The sequence below is a fragment of the Trichosurus vulpecula genome, chromosome 4 (genome assembly GCF_011100635.1).
Source record: "Trichosurus vulpecula isolate mTriVul1 chromosome 4, mTriVul1.pri, whole genome shotgun sequence".
Taxonomy (NCBI): Eukaryota; Metazoa; Chordata; class Mammalia; order Diprotodontia; family Phalangeridae; genus Trichosurus; species Trichosurus vulpecula.
In genome coordinates, this window is record NC_050576.1 from 230221029 (window position 1) to 230241312 (window position 20284).

Genomic DNA, 20284 nt, shown 5'->3' on the forward strand with positions numbered 1-20284 from the left:
ATAACAAAGCAGATCTATGTGTGAACAAAATAATACAAATTAGTTATTTCAGTTTCATGGGTCCACCAGCTCTGCTTTCCTTAGCTGGCTGAGCCTTGAAGAGAGACAGCTCAGGAGCGAGGTAAGGCAGTGCCCCTTTGTCTCTCCTTTTCCCTGCTTTCTCTATTTGACACACTCTATCTTCCCACAGACTCATGAAAGTGGCTATTCACATGTTCACTGGACTTTTTGCTCTTTGTCTGGGATTTCCTGATTTCAACCTAGTCAACAAATACCAATGCAATAAAAATGTGTACTGTACCTTCTATGCTCAGCACTTGAGACACAGCAGGATTTAAAGGACTGGCCTTGGAGTCAAGGAAGTCTGGGTTCACATCCTGACAGTGACACATATTGGCTGTGTGAATATGGGCACACCCCTTAACTTCTCTGAGATCAGTCAGTTAACTTTCTTAGACTATAAGTTTCAGGTGAATTGCCAGTCTCCATCAGTAGAGAGGGAATTTCTCACATGGATAAAATCATGAGTCTGGACAAATAAAAAGTAACCATGGTCAGACCTTAGGATATAAAGACATATTACCCACAATAATTGGAATGTAAGCTCCTTGAGGCCAGGGATAGTGTCATTTCTGTCTTGAGTTTACAGAGGATGAGGGAGACTCATGTGAAATGATGTTGAAAAGGAAGGTCAGTGCCTGATTATAAAGGGCTTTGAATGCCAGGATAAAGTTTGTATTTTATTCTAATGACAGTAGGGTGCCACTGAACATTTTGAATGGCAGTCAGAATAGTGCATTTGAAATGTTACTCAAACCATTCTGTGAAGGTGTATTGGAGAGGGAAAAATCTTGAGGCAGGAAGAGTAAATAGGAAGCTGCTACAATAGGTCCAAGAAGCCTGAAACAGGTGGTGGAAATCAAGCAAATGAAAACACAATTATGAATCCATCAAACAACAAATATTTATTGTTTCCCATGAAACTGGGGAGACAAAGTCAAAAAACTTCCTCCCCTTGAGGATGCATTCTAATGGAATGGTTACACTCCAATTCAATGGCCATTTGTGAAGGAAGCAGGTTCAAGAATTGGCCTAGAGCACTGCCTCTTAGGACACAGATGAAATATCACAAATGCATTTAACAGACTAGGTGGTCCGGGGGGCTTCACCTATGGGGGAGACTTGGGGCCGGGGATGGGAGGGAGTGGGAATCTTCACTGATTCTTGTATAGTAGCAATTACAATGTTTGTATATGCAAAACTGCTAGCTTGATTTTAAAAAAATCTTTAAAATCTGCTGCAAATTTAAATGATTCCCAAAATGAGGAATTCTGTAGTTCTGTGAAAATTTTTCTGCAGCGTACTAATATTTTGCTGCATGTTTATCACCTTATTTTGATTAAAATCTTTTCCAATTTTGCAAACACTACAGTATACCGTGACACAAAAGAGGCGATTTTATCTGTAAACACAACACCCTTCATCTAATATTTGTTGCTGTTGCCGATTTTTCAATGAAACCATCTAAAAAAAGGAACAAAAAAAAGAGACTACCATAGTTGCTTTTGGGGGAGGGGGGTGCTAACTGTTAACTGCTTACAAAGTGGGGTTAATGCTTGCAGCTTTAGAGAGGGGTTGGTGCTCAATAGAGGCACAAGTTTTGGTATTTAAAGAAAATGAACTGAACAGAAAATATTACCTTATAGACTGACAGCACGCTGTAAAATTATTACCGTCTTGTGTACTGGCGCTCAGATGTAGAATCTTCCAGCAAGCCAATCATCTGTAACCATTCTAGCACTGTAATATTAGGTTCTTAAGGCTGCTGTGTTTTAAGGGGCATTTTTATTTGGGTTTTGGTGAAATACTTTAATTTGTTGATTATATTCATATCAAAACAGCATTCATTTACAAATAGCTTTAATGACATATGTATGAAAAAAACCACTGGATGACCTACTTAATTATTTAAGCATAAAAATAAATTGTGTTAAAACTCTTCAAAAAAAAAAAAAGAACTGGCCTAGAAATAGAAGACTTGGGTACTAACTGGTTGAAAGATGGGAAGAGGAAGTCAGAGAAAAGGCCACTCTGGGATTCTAGGCACGGGTGGCTTGGGAGATGGTGGAGCCATCAACAGAAATAGGAAAGCTGGGACAAAGGGCAGGTTTTTAGGGAGAAAGATGAGTTCAGTCTTGGACATGTTGAGTTTGCAGGGTCAGCAGAATATCCAGGTTTGATGGGGTCAAGTTGGAGCTCAGGGGTGTGATGATTAAAATAATTTTGAGAGACAGTTTCTGGATAATCGAATCATTTTATTAATAAGGCCATCATGTTATTAATCAAAGGATAGTCATTTGGCCCTCTCTCTTAGACCAAAGACAATCACGGTGGTGGGCTCACAGTCCATATACTCTTCAAAGAGTAGGTATTACTGAGGGGTGGCAATCAACTCTGATTGGATAACCCAATGGAAGGTGAGCTATATTAAAATGAAAAGCTGAGAGTGACATCATGTCACCCTTGGACAGAGTCAGACCACTCATAGTTTTGGGCTATCTAGACAAAAGGCTCTTTCTCCACCCAAACCTGAGTAGAACACAATGGGCTTCCCCACCTTAGATTAAATTCCATGTAAGGTTGGGTGGGGTCTGACCAAGATTGAGGAGAGTTAATTCAATCTCATTATCAATAATGTCCTTCAAGAGACTGAACTTTCTACTTTTTTTTTAAATTAGGACTTTACAAGAAGAAGAGAACTCTGAATCTCTATAAATTATTGGTTATTAATAATAATTTCTCTCAAGGGGATGGATACAAAAATTTGGGAGTCATATGAGAGAGATGATGACGGAACCTTTGGGAGCAGATTAATGTACCAAGGGAAAGAATATTGGGACAAAAGAAAGGAATGTCAATGGTAAGAGAAAAGCCCATTTAGAAGACACAGGAGATATGTGAGGATCCAGCAAAGTAGAGTAGAAGGAATAGTCAGAGATGTAGGAGGAGAATCAAGAGAGTAATGGCATTAAGTCGGAGGGAACCTACAAGGTTATCTATTTCAAGCTGTAGCTGATTGAGTATCTCTTCTACCATCAACAAGGGACTAACCAGTCTTCTCTTGAATACTGGCAGCAATGAGCAACTCACTTCCTGAGGAAGCCCCTTCCACATTTTGACACTGCTCCCGGCTCTCTCTTCTGAGGCCCAGCAGAACTAATTTGACCTCTCTCTTTTTAAAATCAAGCATAGAATACACTTCATTTATTCTTTTAGTTTTCAACATTCACTTCTACAGGTTTTAAGTTTTCTCCCTCTCTCTCCCTCCCCCTCCCCAAGATGGCATGCAATCTGATATAGGCTCTACCTAAACATTCCTATTAAACATATTTTATATTAGTCATGTTGTATAGCAGAATTAGAAAAAATGGGAGTAACAAGAAAGAAAATATGAAACAAAAAAACACAAAAAAAGTCTGCTTCAATCTGCATTCAGACTCCATATTTCTTTTTCTGGATGTGATGGCATTTTCCATCATGAATCTTTTGGAATTGTTTTAGGCCCTTGCATTGCTGAGAAGAGCTAAGACTATGAAGGTCAGTCATTGCACACTGTCGGTGTTACTGTGTACAATATTCTCCTGGTTCTGCTTATTTCACTCAGCATCACTTCATGTAAGTCTTTCTAGGTTTTTCTGAAGTCTGCAGTGTTCCATCACATTAATATACCACAACTTGTTCAGCCACTCCCCAACTTATAGGCATCCCCTCAATTTTCAGTTCTTGGCCACCACAAAAAGAGCTGCTATAAATATTTTTATGCATGTGGGTCCTTTTCCCATTTTTATGATCTCTTTGGGATACAGCCCTAGAAGTGGTATTGCTGGTAAGGGTAAGAACTAGTTTGATCTCTTCACCAGCAAATTAGCAGCCACTTTGCAATCTATACTCTTAGAGAGTCGCATTGAGTGACTTGCCTGAGGTCACGAATTCAGTATGTGTAAAGTCCACGACTTGAACACAAGTCTTTCCAACTCTGAGGCTGGCTCTCTATCATCTCTGTCTGACTTCCTCTTGCCTTCCACATAGCATGATGCTTAATAAATGTTGGCTGAACCAAACAATTGTGAGACTAGTTTCTCATATATCTCGTAGGTTTTGAGATTATGACCATGCCAACGTTGAAATCCTAGGAGGGGAAAAAAAGATGTTTTCTATTGCTATCCAGTGCCCTCATGCTGCCTGATAGTGCTCCCAGAGCAATCCCCTGTTCAGTCTTGCTTTTGTTAAGTCCCAGCTTTGAATTTCTCACTTTCATCCTTCTGAGTTGTTATTGAAATGAGTTTGAGTAACAAATTTATTAAAATGTTAGTAGCTATTCAACCTAGGAATTGTAGCATTCCTTAATCCAAACAAATGTATAATAGTAGAAACTTAGACTTTAGCCCAGAGGCTAGAGGAGCACCATCTTGAGGCAGAGGACCTTTGTGGAGTCCCTAAGATCGAACCATGTAGGCAGCTGCCTAGTTTGGCTGTTTGCTGAACTGTTCAGGATAAAACACAGGACAAGCCAGTGTCAATGAAGCAGCTGTGTGTGTGTGTGTGTGTGTGTGTGTGTGTGTGTGTGTGTTCTCGGCATGGTGTCAAGGAGGGCAGGCCTCAGCAGACTGGGTTTAGGAAAGCAAAGGACCCTAAAGAGAAGGGAAGAATGTATAAGAAACCTTTTTTTTAGTGTACAACTTTTTTTTTTTCTCAGCCTGGTTCTGCCTCTGACAAATATATCCTAAAATACTTATATGTTATAGGTATTTTTAGGTAATGAAACTTTTTTCCCAAAGTGGGAGACTATATTTACTATTTTTTTTAAAAAAACTTCATGACTCCAAATGATGAATTAATTAAAAAGCATTTCTTAAACACTATATACTAGGCACTATGCAAATGAATGAATTCACTAACGGGTTTATTTTAGACAGGTTCTTAAAGGATATCAAATTTTTTCTGCTCAGTTAGTTTCTGGTTTCTGTCACATCGGGGCTTGAATTTCTGAGTACTGGACTGAGACCAGTGGATCCCCTGCAGCAGCCATCAGCCAAAGATGGATTATTTACACTCGAGTACACAACATCTTCACAAAACCCTTCTCCAACATCTCATCTGACCTGGAGATTCTCCTAGGTTCCCAAAAGCTCATAACCTCTGGCAGGTTCCATCACCCTAGAAGGGCTTCCAGTATGGTCCCAGCAACAAAGTATGTTGTATATCTAAGGGCTGGCTTAGCTCAGCACAGAGAGGAATTCTTTGTTCATGATAACCCGTAGAATAAACAAAAATACAAAATGACCCTCAGCTTTGTGGGGGACCCCTTCTGGCTCTGTAGTGATGGTAGCAGAGAGGTGAAAGTGGGGGAGAAGGGAAACAGCATTTATATGGTGCCTACTATGTGCCAGGCACTATGCTGTGTCTTGACAGATATCTCATTTGATCCCCACAACAACCCTGCTGTTATTATCCCCATTTTACTGTTGAAGAAATGGAGGTAAGCAGAAGTTAAGTGAATTGCCCAGAGTCACACAGTTAAGAAGTGTCTGAAACTGGGATTTGAACCTAGGACTTCCTGACTTCAGACATATCACTCTATTCACTGTGCCTAGAGGAAAAGACTGGGGGTTGTAAGAACCTTAAAGCAGGCTCTCATCACCTTATACCCGGACTGTTGCAACAGTCTTCTGGTTGGTCTCCCTGCCCCAAATCTCTCCCCACTTCAGTCTAACCTCCATTCAGCTGATGTTCCTAAAACATACGTCTGGCCATATCACTCCCCTACCCAGTAAATTCTAGTGACTGTCTATTACCTCTAGGAACAAATGTAAATCATGCTTGGCTTTTGAAGCCTTCCATAACCTGGCTCCTTCCTACCTTTCTTAAGCATTACTTCTTCCCACATCCCTCTTTGTATTCTATGATACAATGACACTAACTCTTTTGCTACTCCTCCTCCTCCATCTCCTGACTCCACACCTTTTACAAGCCATCCCCATGCCTGGAATGTTCTCCTTTCTCACCTCTACCTCCTGGTTTCCTTGGATTCTTTCAAGACTCAGGTCAAGTACCATCTTATGCAAGAGTCCTTTACTAATATCCCCCTTCTCCCACCACTACTGTGTTCCCTTTCATTTACATTGTATATATTTTCTTTGTATATAGTTGTTTGCATGTTATCTCTCCCATTTGACTGTGAAGTCCTTGAGATAAAGGACTGTCTTTCACCTTTCTTTGGATCCTTAGCACTTTGCATAGTGCCAGGCACATAGCAAACACTTAATAAATGCTTCTTGACTTGACTTGACTTGGCATTAACTTAGCCACTGGTATGAGAGAACATGGGCAAAAGTCACAGAGACTGGGCAGGCAAGGGAGCATAGTAATCTGCATCTTTGGAGGCAAAACACTAATTCAGTGGTTCCTATTTAGTGGTTCACGAATGACAATGGTCCAAGGAGTTTACACTAACAATTCTTCAATGGTGCCCTTAATAATTGTTACAAATATATTTTTCTGATTATGTTACAAATCTATTTTCCTTCTGTGACAACAGGAATGGACATGTTTGAAACATTATAGGTTTGTTTCTGCAGAAATTCAGAATCATCAAAATCATGCACACAATGATTTTGGTATTCATGAAATGTTTACACCAAATTCTGACCCCTTCTGTCTAAATGCAATGTATTCTTGCAGTTTTTCAACCTGTCATCAAATTGTTTCCAAATCTCTCCCCGCCCCCCCATCCCTCCTCACCCCCAGTTCAACACTGGAGCACAAACTAATTCCCAGCTGATGGTCAGATCCATATGTATACTTTTAATTGTCTTCTGTACACTGCAGCAGAGTTGCTTTCTCATTCCTTCATTACCCTCTAATCATAACTTATTGGCTATGTAATCATATGATCAAAATGTTACAAACATTTGCATTCTTACAGTGAAAATGCCAAGCTCTTTGAAAACCATGATTGTTGGGCCACACATTACCAACCATCTTGAAACCATCACTGACAATCACAAATGTTCTGCAGAAACAAACTTTAAATTGCTTCTCATTAAACTATTAAGACTGTTTTCCAATTAAAACTTATCATTTGCTTATGTTACTATTGTTCAGTCTGGCAGATTTCTAAATGAACTTGTTAGCAATATTGGTAAATTATTCAGTCAATTTTCTGAGAGTATAGCCAGTGCAGCAGTGAAAGAAGAAAGTCACATCTGTAGAGATTCTTCTTCAACAAAGGTTAATTTATGCCATTGATATTTGAGCCTTTGGCTTCCTGTTACACTTTCTGAACTCCAACAGCAAACAGATCAGCCCAAAAGACTCTCCCAAAGGATACATATAACATGAGGAATGCAAGCCTAAAAGGGTATTCCAAAAGTCTTAGTGCAGTTTTAAGTTTTAATGGATTAAAACTAAACTAAGACTTTTAGAACACCCTGTATATAAACATTGTTTAAATATGAAGCAATATATGCAATTGAACTTTAAGTACATATGTTATTTAATATAGCACTTGTCAGCCAGTAGAGGAGTCTATATTTTATATTATAATTAGCTATTCATTTTTGTTGATTGGTTAGGTCCCTAAAATTAGAAAAAAAAATTTCTCTATTTCAGCAGGAGAGCTGGTAAAATTCTCCCACAATTTTCTACCACATTTGTGTTAACAAGCATTCTCACCTCATTCTTCTTTTAAAATGAAACATAGAAATTCAATCCAGAACCAGGTTTAAGATTATTCACCAAGCTTTGAGTCATTTATAGCGAACTTTTGTTCAAATAAAAAAGGCTGACATCCTTATTAGACTAAGTTAAACATCTTCCAAGTTGTAACTTATTTCACTAAAATATTTGCAAAATAAAGAAATTTAATATCAAAGCTTGCAGATAATAGTAAGCATATGTTGTCTTGCTGGAGTGTTTCTTTTATTTCTTTCAGAATGTCCCACAAAAAATTTTGTAACTATTTTGTAATTAGAGTTTTCATAATTATAGGTAGAACAAAATTTTAATTTTAAAATTATGCTTATATGATGTCAATTTTAAGTTGGAGCTTCTGGGGGGCAAAAACAAATCATCATTTTAGTTATGGTACTTGATGAATGGAACTTCAAGAGTACCATATTAAATTACCCTGGGGTTTTCCAACCCATTGCTTTTATTGTTGTTGAAAGGTGTTGGAGGAACAAAAAAGGCTGGGAACTGTGCCCTAATTGATGAGATCATAGGTCTTTGAAACTCTGCAAGAGCCTACAAACAGCACTGCCCTCCATACAGACTGCTGGGTAAAGAAAGAAGGAGGCAAGGCATCGATGCTAACACTGGTGGCACCCTGATAACCAAGAGGTCAAGACAGCAGTGTCAAAGAATGGATTTCAAAAACTTGGTTAAGTTAAGGTCTAAACAGTTAGCAGTACAGTGATATTTGCATCTTATCATTCCTTAGCTCAAAGGAAGGAAGGAATCCATTTCCACTGCTGGTATACCAGGCAATAGCGAACAGACTTGTGAGAGGCCTGATCTCTGGACAGTTTCTTAGAAGAACTAATCAGCAGCTACTTAAAGCTTCCCAAGATAGCTACCTAATCTTGAAATCCAGAGAGAATGGTAATGTGATTTAACACACCCACATATACGTCCATCCCTTATTCTCCTTCCCAGTCTCACCCTTTCTTTGGTAAGTCTGAGCAAATAGGACTGGAATTGAGCCCTGTGCCTTTTATTGGCACAGAAGAAGGACCTAATGCTACTTCACGCTTTGCTTTTCTAACTGAAGCCATACTTAGAAATTAGAAAGCTACAGAAAGGAGTAACTGCTTGTTATTCTCTGTCTTCTCCCCACCTCCCATAAAGTAACACTAGTACAGAAACAAGTTCCAAGTTGTCCCAATATAATGCAGACTTTAAGTCAAAGCTGAAGGTACCTGGGTCCTCAATCCTTCATTGATACCTGACTGCTTAGCTAGCTGGGTGTCCTTAACAAATGACTATAAACCTCATTTGGTTCTCATGTCTCATCTTAAAAATGAGGAGGCAGGACACATCTCATAATATGTTTCCACAGCTCAGTTTTGGACTTTAGTGGGATTTTGCTGTCCCTGTTGAAAGGTTCCATTATGTTAGACAGGACAAATAATTAGTTTAGTGTCTTTAAACACCAGTGATTTTTTATTTCATTCTAAAAGGAAACATCCTCTGGAGGGGACACAATGTTTGCAATGTATAAATAAAATACTTAGACTTTTAGCCAACTGATGAAAATGAATGTTGCAGACAGAATCATATTAATGGGCAGTCTATTAGGTCTCAATCTCCACTAACCGAAGCCCCTCTGGTTATCCAGAACTGAGGGAGAAAATGAGATAAAATATTTTCTGTCATAGCTATCTCTGAGTTTTCTTGAACCTGGGACAGGACAACTGTTAAGGTCCCTCAGTATCTGGTGCAGTCACATCTGAGAGAACAAAGATGGGCTCAGGAGTGCTCAAGAATGAAATTATTGCTGGCCCGGGGGCACAGTGTCATTGTTGTCGGAGCCCTTGGCTTCCTGTTGCTTTTTCTGAACTCCAATGGCAAATAGAGCAACTCAAAGGACTCTCCCAAAGAATACACACAAAATGAGGAACTTACCCAGGATTCCCAGAGCTACCTCCCCTGCTCTGCCACAGAAAGATCTCATTCTGATTCTTTTCCTTTTTACCTGCATTATTGTAATAGCCCTTCTGGTTAATATCTTTGACACAAGTCTCTCCTCATTCCAATTTATTCCCCACATAGCTGCCAAAGTGATTTTCCCAAGTGCAGGTCTGATGGGTTACTCTCCTACTCACCAAATCATAACGGCTCCCCATTATCTCTACAATCAAACATAAAGTTATTCGGCATTTAAAGCTCTTTATAAACTGGTGCCTTTCTAGTCTTATACTTTACTACCCTCAACCAATCAATGAGCAAGCACCGATTACATGCCAGGCACTGAACTATCCACTGGGAATACAGAGAAAGTTAAAACATACCCAAGGAGCTTACATTGTAATCACATGCAGGCAACTGTACACATAACATATATGTGTATATGTGTGTACATGTTATATATACACACACATGCATGTGTGTGACTACATATATGTGTGTATATATGTATACATAAATGTATATATGTATACATGTATATATACACATGTATATATGTATACGTATGTACATACACACATATACATGTATATATATATATGTATACATAAATGGAAGATAATCCCCCAGGAGCAGTCTGGGATGGAAGGGTGGGCAGGAAATATCTCTAATGGAAAGTAGGTTGTGAGCTAAGCCTTGAAATAAGCCAGAGAAGCCAAGAGGTGAGGTGAGGTGAGGAGAGAATGTCCTGCATGGCAGAGACAGCCAGTGAAAAGGCTAAGCCTCCATGTGCTCTCCAGTCTAGCCATGCTATTCTGAGGCTTTCTCTTCAAGTCAATAACTCTTCATCTCCCTCTTCTCACTATGCCTTTTCACTGGCTATCCCCCATGCTGCACTGGTAACTAAGGTGGGACTTTCTCACTGTTTTAGAATGGTAAATTAATTAAGTCTCTTTGATTGAGTCTTACTAGGTGCTAAACCCCAGGCCCACACCCTTTTACTACTAGGTGCAAAGCCCCAGGCCCAAATCTCTAATTACTAGGTGCTAAGCCTATGTGGCATGACACCCTCAGGGTCCTAAGGGGAGTTGCTAAGGCCAGAGCTAATAGTAGGAGCCTAAGTTCTGGTTATTCAGATGATATTTGATGATGTCCAAAGACTATATAAAAAGAGAGAACAGAGCTATTTGCTTGAGGCTCTCACTCCTAGAGAAGTGTTGGCATGGGACTCTGGGCTGCCACTGTAAGAGCCTCCTGGATCATCAACCCAGATGTTGATGGTTTCTTGGTTAACTATGAATAGTGTTTGGTCTGTTTATAATGTATGTTTGTAATTTGTTTGTATTTGCTCTGAAGTTCAGGGTGCTGGCTTTTCTCCCTGAACTAAGTGAATGATATTTGTATGTTGGATTGAAATAAGATTGTTAACCCCTTAACATTGCTTCCCTTGGTAAATCAGATCAAAAGAACCTGTGCTGGAAGCATTCTTGTTGTTGGGCTTGTGTTAGTCTTCACCCCCACAACAGCTGCTAGCCGAATTGTTGAAACACATGCCAGGGATGCTCTTTCTCCTCCTCATCGCCTCTTGGAACCTTTGGCTTTTTTTGATACTCATCTCAAATCCATTATTCTTCAGGAGGACTTTATTGCTCCATCCCCTCACCCCCTTCATTCCCCAACAGCTGCTGGTGCCTTTCCCTCTAAGGTGACCTTTCATCTGTTCTGTAGGCATCTTAGATGTGCCTACTAATGTATATATGAATTTCCTTATTCGAATGTAGGCTCCTTGAGGTCAGGGGCTATTTTTACCTCCCTTTGAATCTCCAGTGTTTACTTAGTACAGTGCCTAGGATGGAGTAAGTACTGAAGAAATACTTTTTGATTATTTTCCTTCCTGAAAACACAGGTCAGACTGAGACAGCTCTGCTTTCATAGACTGGTGGGGGGGAGAAGGAGAAGAGGGAGTGGGAGAGGGGAGAGGGACAGAGAGAGAGACAGAAAGAGAGAGGGGGGGTATTCTCTCATCAGGGTTATTAGCAAGAGTTACTTTCCTTCTCTACAGATCAATTCCCCTTCCATTCTGATTATGTAATTATATTCATAAAGTCCTCTCCCATATGCAGCCCACTTAAATGAAGACTATCCCCATTATTTCCCTTTTCTATCTCTTCAGAGAACCTTGCCTAGGATGCAACCCACCGTCTGCCATAACTCTTCAAAGCCCCATTTTCTGGTTTCTTAGACCAGAACAGGTTAAAGAATGGTTTAATCATCAGCAGACTCTATGGGTTAAAAATACCAGCACTTACTTCATTCACATGGCCAACAGCTCCATAGATTCTTGCCATTCGTCCAATCAGGCTGGGAAAGCTTGTACCGATCTCCTTCAGTGTTGGAAGAAAGCGACTCAAAGCTGCTGGTTCGTAGCTAGATATTTCGATGAGTATATTTAGGATAATGTCACTGTGAGTAGGGTTCTTTAAATGTTCAATTAAGAAAGGAATACATTCTTGAAGCACCTAGAAATTACACGGGAGAGGGAGAGGAATCGTTGGAATTACCTCGATTTGTATATGACTCTTAAAGGTTTTCAAAGCACTTTCCCCATGATAACTCTTGGATAGAACAAGAATTATTGTCCCCAGTTTATAGAAGAAGAATCTAAGGCTCACAGAGATGACATGACCTATCCAAGGTCCCTCAGCGAATCAGAGCCAGGATTCAGGAGTCAGGATTCAAACTGGACCCCACATATGGCAATGTTTCCAATACCATACAGCTGACTCTTGAAAAACAAATGAATCACATAATAAGTGAGCCCATGTTGAGATTCTCTCCTGAAGCCAACAGTACTGGAGGCAAGTTATTTCTTTTAATTTTTTTTGAAAATTAATCCTCCTCCAAATCGTATTGCTGATGTCAAGGGCTAAGAAGCACACTTGGTAAACAGAGATGAGGAAAATACACTTTGCCATGTCTGGAACCCACTCAAACCTCACAAGTTTGGAATTTCAAATCAAATTAAAATTGTTGGTGACTCCAATTTACTTGCTTTTGAAAAGACTGGACCCTACTCATAAAGAAAGAAGAATGTTTACAAAAGCCTCTGTGACCACTAATCCTTTGTAAATAACATTCTGATGAGTTAGGGGCTTCTCTGGAATATTGGCATTCCTTTAAACCATAATGGAGAGGGTATTAAAATTTAAAGAAAAATATGGGATATTAAAAAGTGCTGGATTCTTCAATACTTTAACCAAAGCTCCCAAATTGGGAAAATATGACTTGGAAATGATGGACATTCAAAAAGCTGGGGAGGCTTCCTATTGCCTTGATATTCTGAAAGTTAACTTACAAGGATACTCCAACCAGAGATCTGGGGGTGGAAGGGATCTCAGTAGCAATCTAATCCAATGCTCCCACCATTGTCCAGATGAACAAACTGAGGACAAAGCATACAATTCATAGGATAGAAAATGCTGAACTAAATTTGACTCATTTTGTCTATGTCAAGCCACTTAGTTACCAAAGTCACAGCTCTTTTGTCTACTCCCCTCAAAAGTAAGTGAGCCAAGGAGTGGGGGCACCTCCTGATACAGAGCATAACAATGGATGGCAGAATCATCTACCATCCTTGTGACAGGCTAAGGATGCAGGAGAAAACAGTGGTAATATTGCTTTGTTTGGAGTTGGAAAACCTGGGTTGAAATCCCCAAAGTTCTGATGTCTAAATCTATGTCTATGTCTATGTCCATGTCTATGCATATGTATATGTACACACACAAGTGCGTTGTACATTTGTAATGTATATTATGTTGTATGTGTAAATGCAATTTGAGATTATGTATATGTAATGTTAATATACATGTATGTATATATATGTATTATATACATAGTGTTGTTCAATCATTTCAGCCACGTCCAACTCTTCAGAACCCCATTGTAGGTTTTCTTGGCAAATACTGGAGTGGGCTGCCATTTCCTTCTCCAATGCATTTTACAGATAAGGAAATTGAGGCAAACAGGGTGAAGTGACTTGCTCAGCGTCACATAGCTAATAAGTTTCTGAGGCTGGATTTGAACTCATGGAAATGAGTCTTCCTGACCCCAGACCTGTAATCTATGCACTGCACAATCTCGCTGCCTGGGTATATGTAGCAGTAGTAACCCTACTCCTATATACTTACTACCAGTATGAACTTAGTAAGTTACTTCATTTCTTTGGGCATCTTCCTTCATCTATAAAATGATGAGGTTGGGCCAGATGATCTCTGGCTCTCATTCTAGATTCCTGACTTTAACTCTCCAGAAAGACTTCTCTTAATAGAGCTGAAAGGGATCTCAGAGGGCATCTGGTTCAACATCCTCCCCCACCCACTTTAAAAAGAATAAAGTGAGGCCCACAAGAGTTTTGAAATATTTGAGTTTATAGGAGTGAGCAGCTGGGACTAGAAGCAAAGGCTTCTAGGGTTCGGTCCACTAAATCCCTTTGTGATCTGGAGCTGTTTATACACCTCCAATAAAATCCTTTTTGACTCTGCATTTGGGATGATATTTTGGGGCTGTCTGAACCTGTGCTATAATTCAATATAGGGAACTCCCAGTGCAGAAAGTCTTTTCTCCCCATGTAGATGAGCAACTTCTCGGTGATTTATAGTCTGAGAGAAATGTGTAAGCCAGGGCTCTTACAGGTTAAGTAACTTGCTCCTCACACATTTGTCAAACCAAGTCTTCAAATCAAGGCTATTCATTCCAAGCCTGGCTGTCTATCTGCTATACCACACTGTCTCTCACTACACTTTGGGGCTTACATTAGTGCATACTAAGTGAAGGCAAATAGCAAGGGTATTGCAAATGATCCAATTACACTAGTATCGGACTAATCACCCTTTACAGTGGCTGACTAATTATACAACCACAGGCATGCTTAGGTACAGGAAGGTTTGTAGTAGCTAAGGCCATTATACCAACAACCTTTGAAATGTGTACCCATGTATGTATGATCTTTGCAAAGTGGGTTTGTGTAATTGGAATATATGAATGAGCAGGACTAAAAATACTCCGTCTTGGAGTTGGGCAGTGATCACATGTCCTAGTAGCAAGCCAAGAAAAGTCCCTGGCAACATATAGTGGAAGTGTCAGCCAGCTGCTTAGGTCAAGTGAACCGACTTAACCCAAGGTTGTCAAAAGGGGAAACTACTTGCACATTTTCTGGACTATTCCAGAATATTCCATTTTATAGACCTTGTTCTTCATGTTCGGTTCATATAAACACCAGCTGCCCTCTGTCATGTGCTTCTAGACCTTTGAAGGTCCCTCTTTCTTGTTTAAATTAATGCATAGATCCAAAGCAAATATGTGTGAGTCATCAAACTTGCACATATCAATTAATCTAATGCAATCAATCAATCAGAAAGCATTTATTATACAACTGCTATGTGCCAGGCACTGTGCTAGGCAATGGGGATACAAAGACAAAAATGGAAAAGGGAGCTTATATTCCATTAAGGGAGTAAAGATAAACATATGGTAGGACAGTTAAATCTGGGACAAGGGCAAGGAGAAGAGCATTGACTGACATAAGCAAAATGGAGACTACAATGAAAAACCATCTTATGGTGCATCTCCCTGGACATCAAGTCAGAAGATTGGCATTTGGGTCCTAGGTCTACCACCTATTAACCAAGCGGTCTTGGGCTAGTCATTTAACACCTGTGAGCATCAGCTTTCTCATCTGTACAATCATTCCTATCCTCCCAATTCCTCATGAGCTTTGTGAGGACCAGATATGAATGAGATATGCTGACGATAAAGTCTTCTCAAAATATGAACTGGAATGGTCATTTTGATTACTACTATTGACAACAGAATATTCCTTTTCTCCAAGTTAATCAATAATATAATAGGAAGCCTTTTGCTTGGTACTTCAGTTTATATTTTCCTCTTTTAGAAAGAAGGAAACTGAAGTCTAGAAGGCAGTATGGTGTAATGAATAGGAAGTGGGTTCAAATCACATCTCATATCCTTACTAGTTGTGTGGGCAAGTCGCTTATCCTCACTGTACCTCAGTTTCCTCATCTGTAAAATGAAAGTCCTAGACTTGATGGCCTCCAAGGTCCCTGCTAGCTTTAAGTCTATGATCCTATGAGATGCCCATGGTGAAGAAGCTAGTAAGCAACACAATCAAGATCAGAGCCCTGATCTTCTGAAACCAATGTTTCTTTCTATTCTCTACTTTTGCCTCCTATTTAGATATAGATCACAGATTCTGATTTGGGAAGATTCTCGGTTGTCATCTCTTCTAGACCATCCGCCTCTTTTTATAAAAGAGAAACCAAATTCTGGAGAATTAAGCGATTGGCTCAAGTTCGTACAAAGATAAATAAGGATCTGACTGAAGAAATTCTGATTCTTGAGTCATAACTTTCCACCACACCATGGCAGTGTTCCTTGTTGTAGTGATGGAGGATGTCCAAGAAATTAGTTTTCACATTATAAACAGAATGCTTCCTGTGCCTATCTACCTACCAGGAAAATAGCATTCTTTCCTTTGTTCTATATGTCTTTGAATCTTTTTTGATGCCATGGAGTTAAGAACGTGAACCCTGTGGAGGGAGTAATTATATCGTATTCATACTCACATGAGTTATTTGGGTCTGTTAACTGAACTGATCTGGGTAGGGAGAAACTGAAGCTAGGAACATAGCTCTGATTCCTGTATAGATCAGCTGGTGCATGACTTCACATCACAGATCACTTCAGTCTCCAAAGAACTGGAAATGAATTCCTCTCAGAGGTCAACAGATAGGTAATGGAGGGTGTAAGTAGATTGTGATACATTGCAAACAAGAAATTACAAAGGAGAATTAGGTGTGGAAATAGAATAGAAAAAAATATGAGCACAAAGGAAGATTGACTGGTTATAGGATGAGAGTGAACAGCCCACCTGTCCTGCTGGTACCTTCATAAAGTCAAACAGGAGGACTCTGTGTATTGACGTGATGGAAGGATGTGGACAAGTGTTGTGTAAGATGAGGAGATTGAAGGAAACGCAAGGAAATATGGCTACAGGTCCATTTGAATATTTGAGTCCAGGTGAGTTACTTTGAATGCTGAAAACCTACTAGAAGGAGAAGGGCTAACTCAAGAAAGCCACTTCAGCTTTGCACACGTCTGATTGAAAGGAGATGCTAGATAAGAGGGCATGGAAGCCTAATGAGGAAAAAAGCCCTTAAATGTTTATCAGCTCATTGGGGAAAGAGAGAGGGATCAGGAATGGGAAGTTAATATACAATGATCATGGAGATTGGTTTTAAAATCAGAAAGGAATAATAGCCCTCTCCAGTGCATTCGCTTTGATTCTATGCCTCTGCCTAGTTTGCTCAGTCATTCTCTGGTCAATGGGCATCTATTTGTTTTCCAGTTCTTTGCCATTTCAAAAGGTGCCATTTGTGCATCTGTTTCAACTTCCTCTCTCAGTAAAGCCTTTAACTAGCTTTACACATAATCAGCCAAATCAACAGATAGGAATTCACTTTTATTTATTGTCTTAACCTCTCCTATCATTAACTTACTAATCAGAGAAGCAGTAAATATATAAAAAGAGGTGGAGGCATTGAAATCACTCAGCAACTGGGCAACCAGGTCCCAGACACTCAGTAATTGGCCACAGCTGGATCAGGTCCAACAATATTGTATAGATGCAGGAGGGCAATTGAACAAGAGGCATGGCCAGGAATCACTTCAAGGACATTCAGCATGAACTGGCATATACTTATGGCAACAAATAGGGGACCAGCAGCAGGCAGCAGATTGGATTAGCTCAGTGGGAGCCAGCGTCATGTTGTTAACAGTCACTGAGCCACAGATACACCCAGGCAAGTGTTGGGTGGCTGGGTTTGCTCTCACTGGCATCTATAGATTCAATAGAGAAATGATTAAATAGTGGGCAAGCATTTTTTTCATGAACCATAATGGAAAGAAGTCATATACCTTAGGCCAAAGGACAAAAGTCCCTGCTAACAGTACAAATAGACTTTCCCATGACTCAGGCCATTTGTGTGGGGACTTTCTCACTGCTCCAGCAACCTATATGGGAAACCTATATGGGAAGATGGTGTTGTTCTGTTGGCTCTAACTCACACATAGCTTCTGGGGGATTACCTCAAGTGCTATCATTGACCTTCAGACAGAACCATACAGAATGACCAAGGATTTGCTGGTCACTCATTCTCTCCAATTACTGGTTCCAGTCTCAGACTATGACCTCCCCATTTACATGGCTCTAGGAAGAAGAGATGAGTGTTTTTGTTTTACTATTAGTATTTATACATGTCTCCTAATAGAATATAAGCTTCTTGAATGCGAGGACAATTTCAATTTCATCTTTGTATCCCTAACATCTAGCTCAGTGACATCTAGCTCAGTGACTGGCATAGAGAAGGCTATTAGGTACTTAGCAAATGCTCAGTGGCTGACTGATTCATTTAATTTCAAGGTAGGTACATTTGTGTGAAATATCCAAGCATGCAGGGTAGCCTCACATACCTAGGCATTCATGTAAGTATATCTGTCCTTGAGAGGCAGTGTGCTATAGTGTATAGTGTTCTGGACTTGGAGTCACAAAGTCCTGTGCTCGGCTCCTGTCTCTGACACTTGCTAGTCATAAAACAATGGGCAAGTCATTTAACCCCATCAAGATTCAGTTTCCTCATCCATAAAACAGAATGATATCTGCAGTACCTATTTCATAGCTTTGTTAGGAAGCTCAACTGAGATAATATACATAAAGTGCTTTGCTAATGTCAAAGCCCTATATAAAGGATCAGTTATTTTTTGTCACTTATATGTATATAAAAATATGCCTTTACCATGGGCCGTTTCCTCCTTGCGACTATCTGCAACAGCCTGAGAAGATGGTGTTGTTCTGTTGGCTCTAACTCACACATCAGGGTCACCAGCTCTGTCATGTGGCTGTTAATTGGCTGGGGCTGCTTTTCATACACAGAAGGCAAGACACGCAACAGCATGGAGTTGCCTGTTAAAAGGATAATAAAGTCAGTTCATTCACTTGGGCTCTACAACTCTCTCAGCCCATGAGAGGCATTAATCATGTCAGGATTGAACTAACAAGCATCTAGGACACTTAGTCACATATCAAATGGTGGAGACCAATCACTCATTCCTCTACTGAGCCAAGTAATAACAAACGGTGACCCTGATTCCCACAAATCACTGGCACTGCTACTATCAGAGCTTATTCCATGAGTGGTGAATCTGATGAGAAACATTATTACCTAATGATGGTTTATACTGAGTGAAGCAATGTGGGGCCAGCAGAACAATCTGGCCCCAATCTTGAAAAGGAATCAGTGCAGACAGAAGATGACAGATAAGAGTCTTGGACAGTCTTTAATTGAAAACCAATTCATCCTAAATAAATGAAAACCTTTATCCTAAATATGAGAGGAAATGAAAACAAAGAAAAGAATGCAGTAGAATTCATTTATGTTCTCTTTCACAGAGGAAGACAATAGACATCTGGAAATGATGCTTTACTTTTCACAATAAAGGAGGAACAAAGATGATTCCAACCCCCATTTTAAGGGCTGCTGAGGTATGGCTTGTCACTCAGGATTTTCCATAAAGCAAGCATCAAGAAGACGTGTTATACAGGGTGTTCCTAAAGTCTGGACACATAGGCAACAAAGCATATTTTCAAGAAATGAATGAATGAAATTTTCAACAAAGTTTTATTTAATTGGAATATTAACAAATAACATCTTCAATATGATTTCTATCATTTGTGATGCAAAGGTTGAAGTGCTTTGCAAGATTCACGTGAACTCATTGCAATAACTCCACATTGCTGTCAATTTTAGTACCTTCACTCTTTATGCGTTCAATCAAGTGTGTTGCATCTGTGATTTTCATTGAGTACACCTTCTCCTCTAGCATACCCCAGAAAAAGAATTCAAGAGGTGTAAGGTCTGTTAATATTCCAATTAAATAAAATGTTGTTGAAAATTTCATTGTTGCCTATTTGTCCAGACTTTAGGGACACCCTCTATAAGCTTCAGGTATTCATCATACCAAGAACATATGGGAGAATCTGTTTATCACTACAGAGACCAGTCTTTCTCTCAGAATACTCCCAAAGACTTACATGCCTGAAAGCAACAGGTTTCCATGGATGCTTTGAAGAGGGAGCACCGTGCTTGTATTTACTTTAAAATGAAGATTTATGTGTAGAAGAAATACACACAAGAACCCAAAGAGTAGCGATTGCCTGTAAAAGTACATGCATTTATATGTATTTATAAGTATATGCACTTATATGGAGAATACTTTAAGAACTGAGCAAAAAAAAACATTGGTAAAATCCAGACAGTTCTAAAACTCTGAATGATTAAAGTTTGACTCTAGAGGAAACCAAAAATCCATGATGATGTCTTTCAGTGGCAACCACATATGAGATGAGACTGGAAAGCAAGGAGCCATTCCACAAAATGGAAATTAGTATCACTACTTTTTACTTATACCACCCAGAGCCATGGGATGTCAGAGCTTGAAGAGGCTTTAGACATCCCTAGAACCA

General features: G+C 39.6%; 1 protein-coding gene across 1 annotated transcript in view; it reads right to left on the reverse strand.

Annotated features, from left to right (window-relative positions):
- VEPH1 (ventricular zone expressed PH domain containing 1) overlaps window positions 1–20284 on the reverse strand; it is a 221833-nt gene that overhangs the window by 134391 nt on the left and 67158 nt on the right. Inside the window, exons 5-6 of the mRNA XM_036756099.1 lie at window positions 18558–18724; window positions 11997–12206 (exon numbers count right to left, since the gene is read on the reverse strand). Coding sequence (XP_036611994.1) covers window positions 11997–12206; window positions 18558–18724 — 377 coding nt within the window. The remainder of the gene's footprint in view (window positions 1–11996; window positions 12207–18557; window positions 18725–20284) is intronic.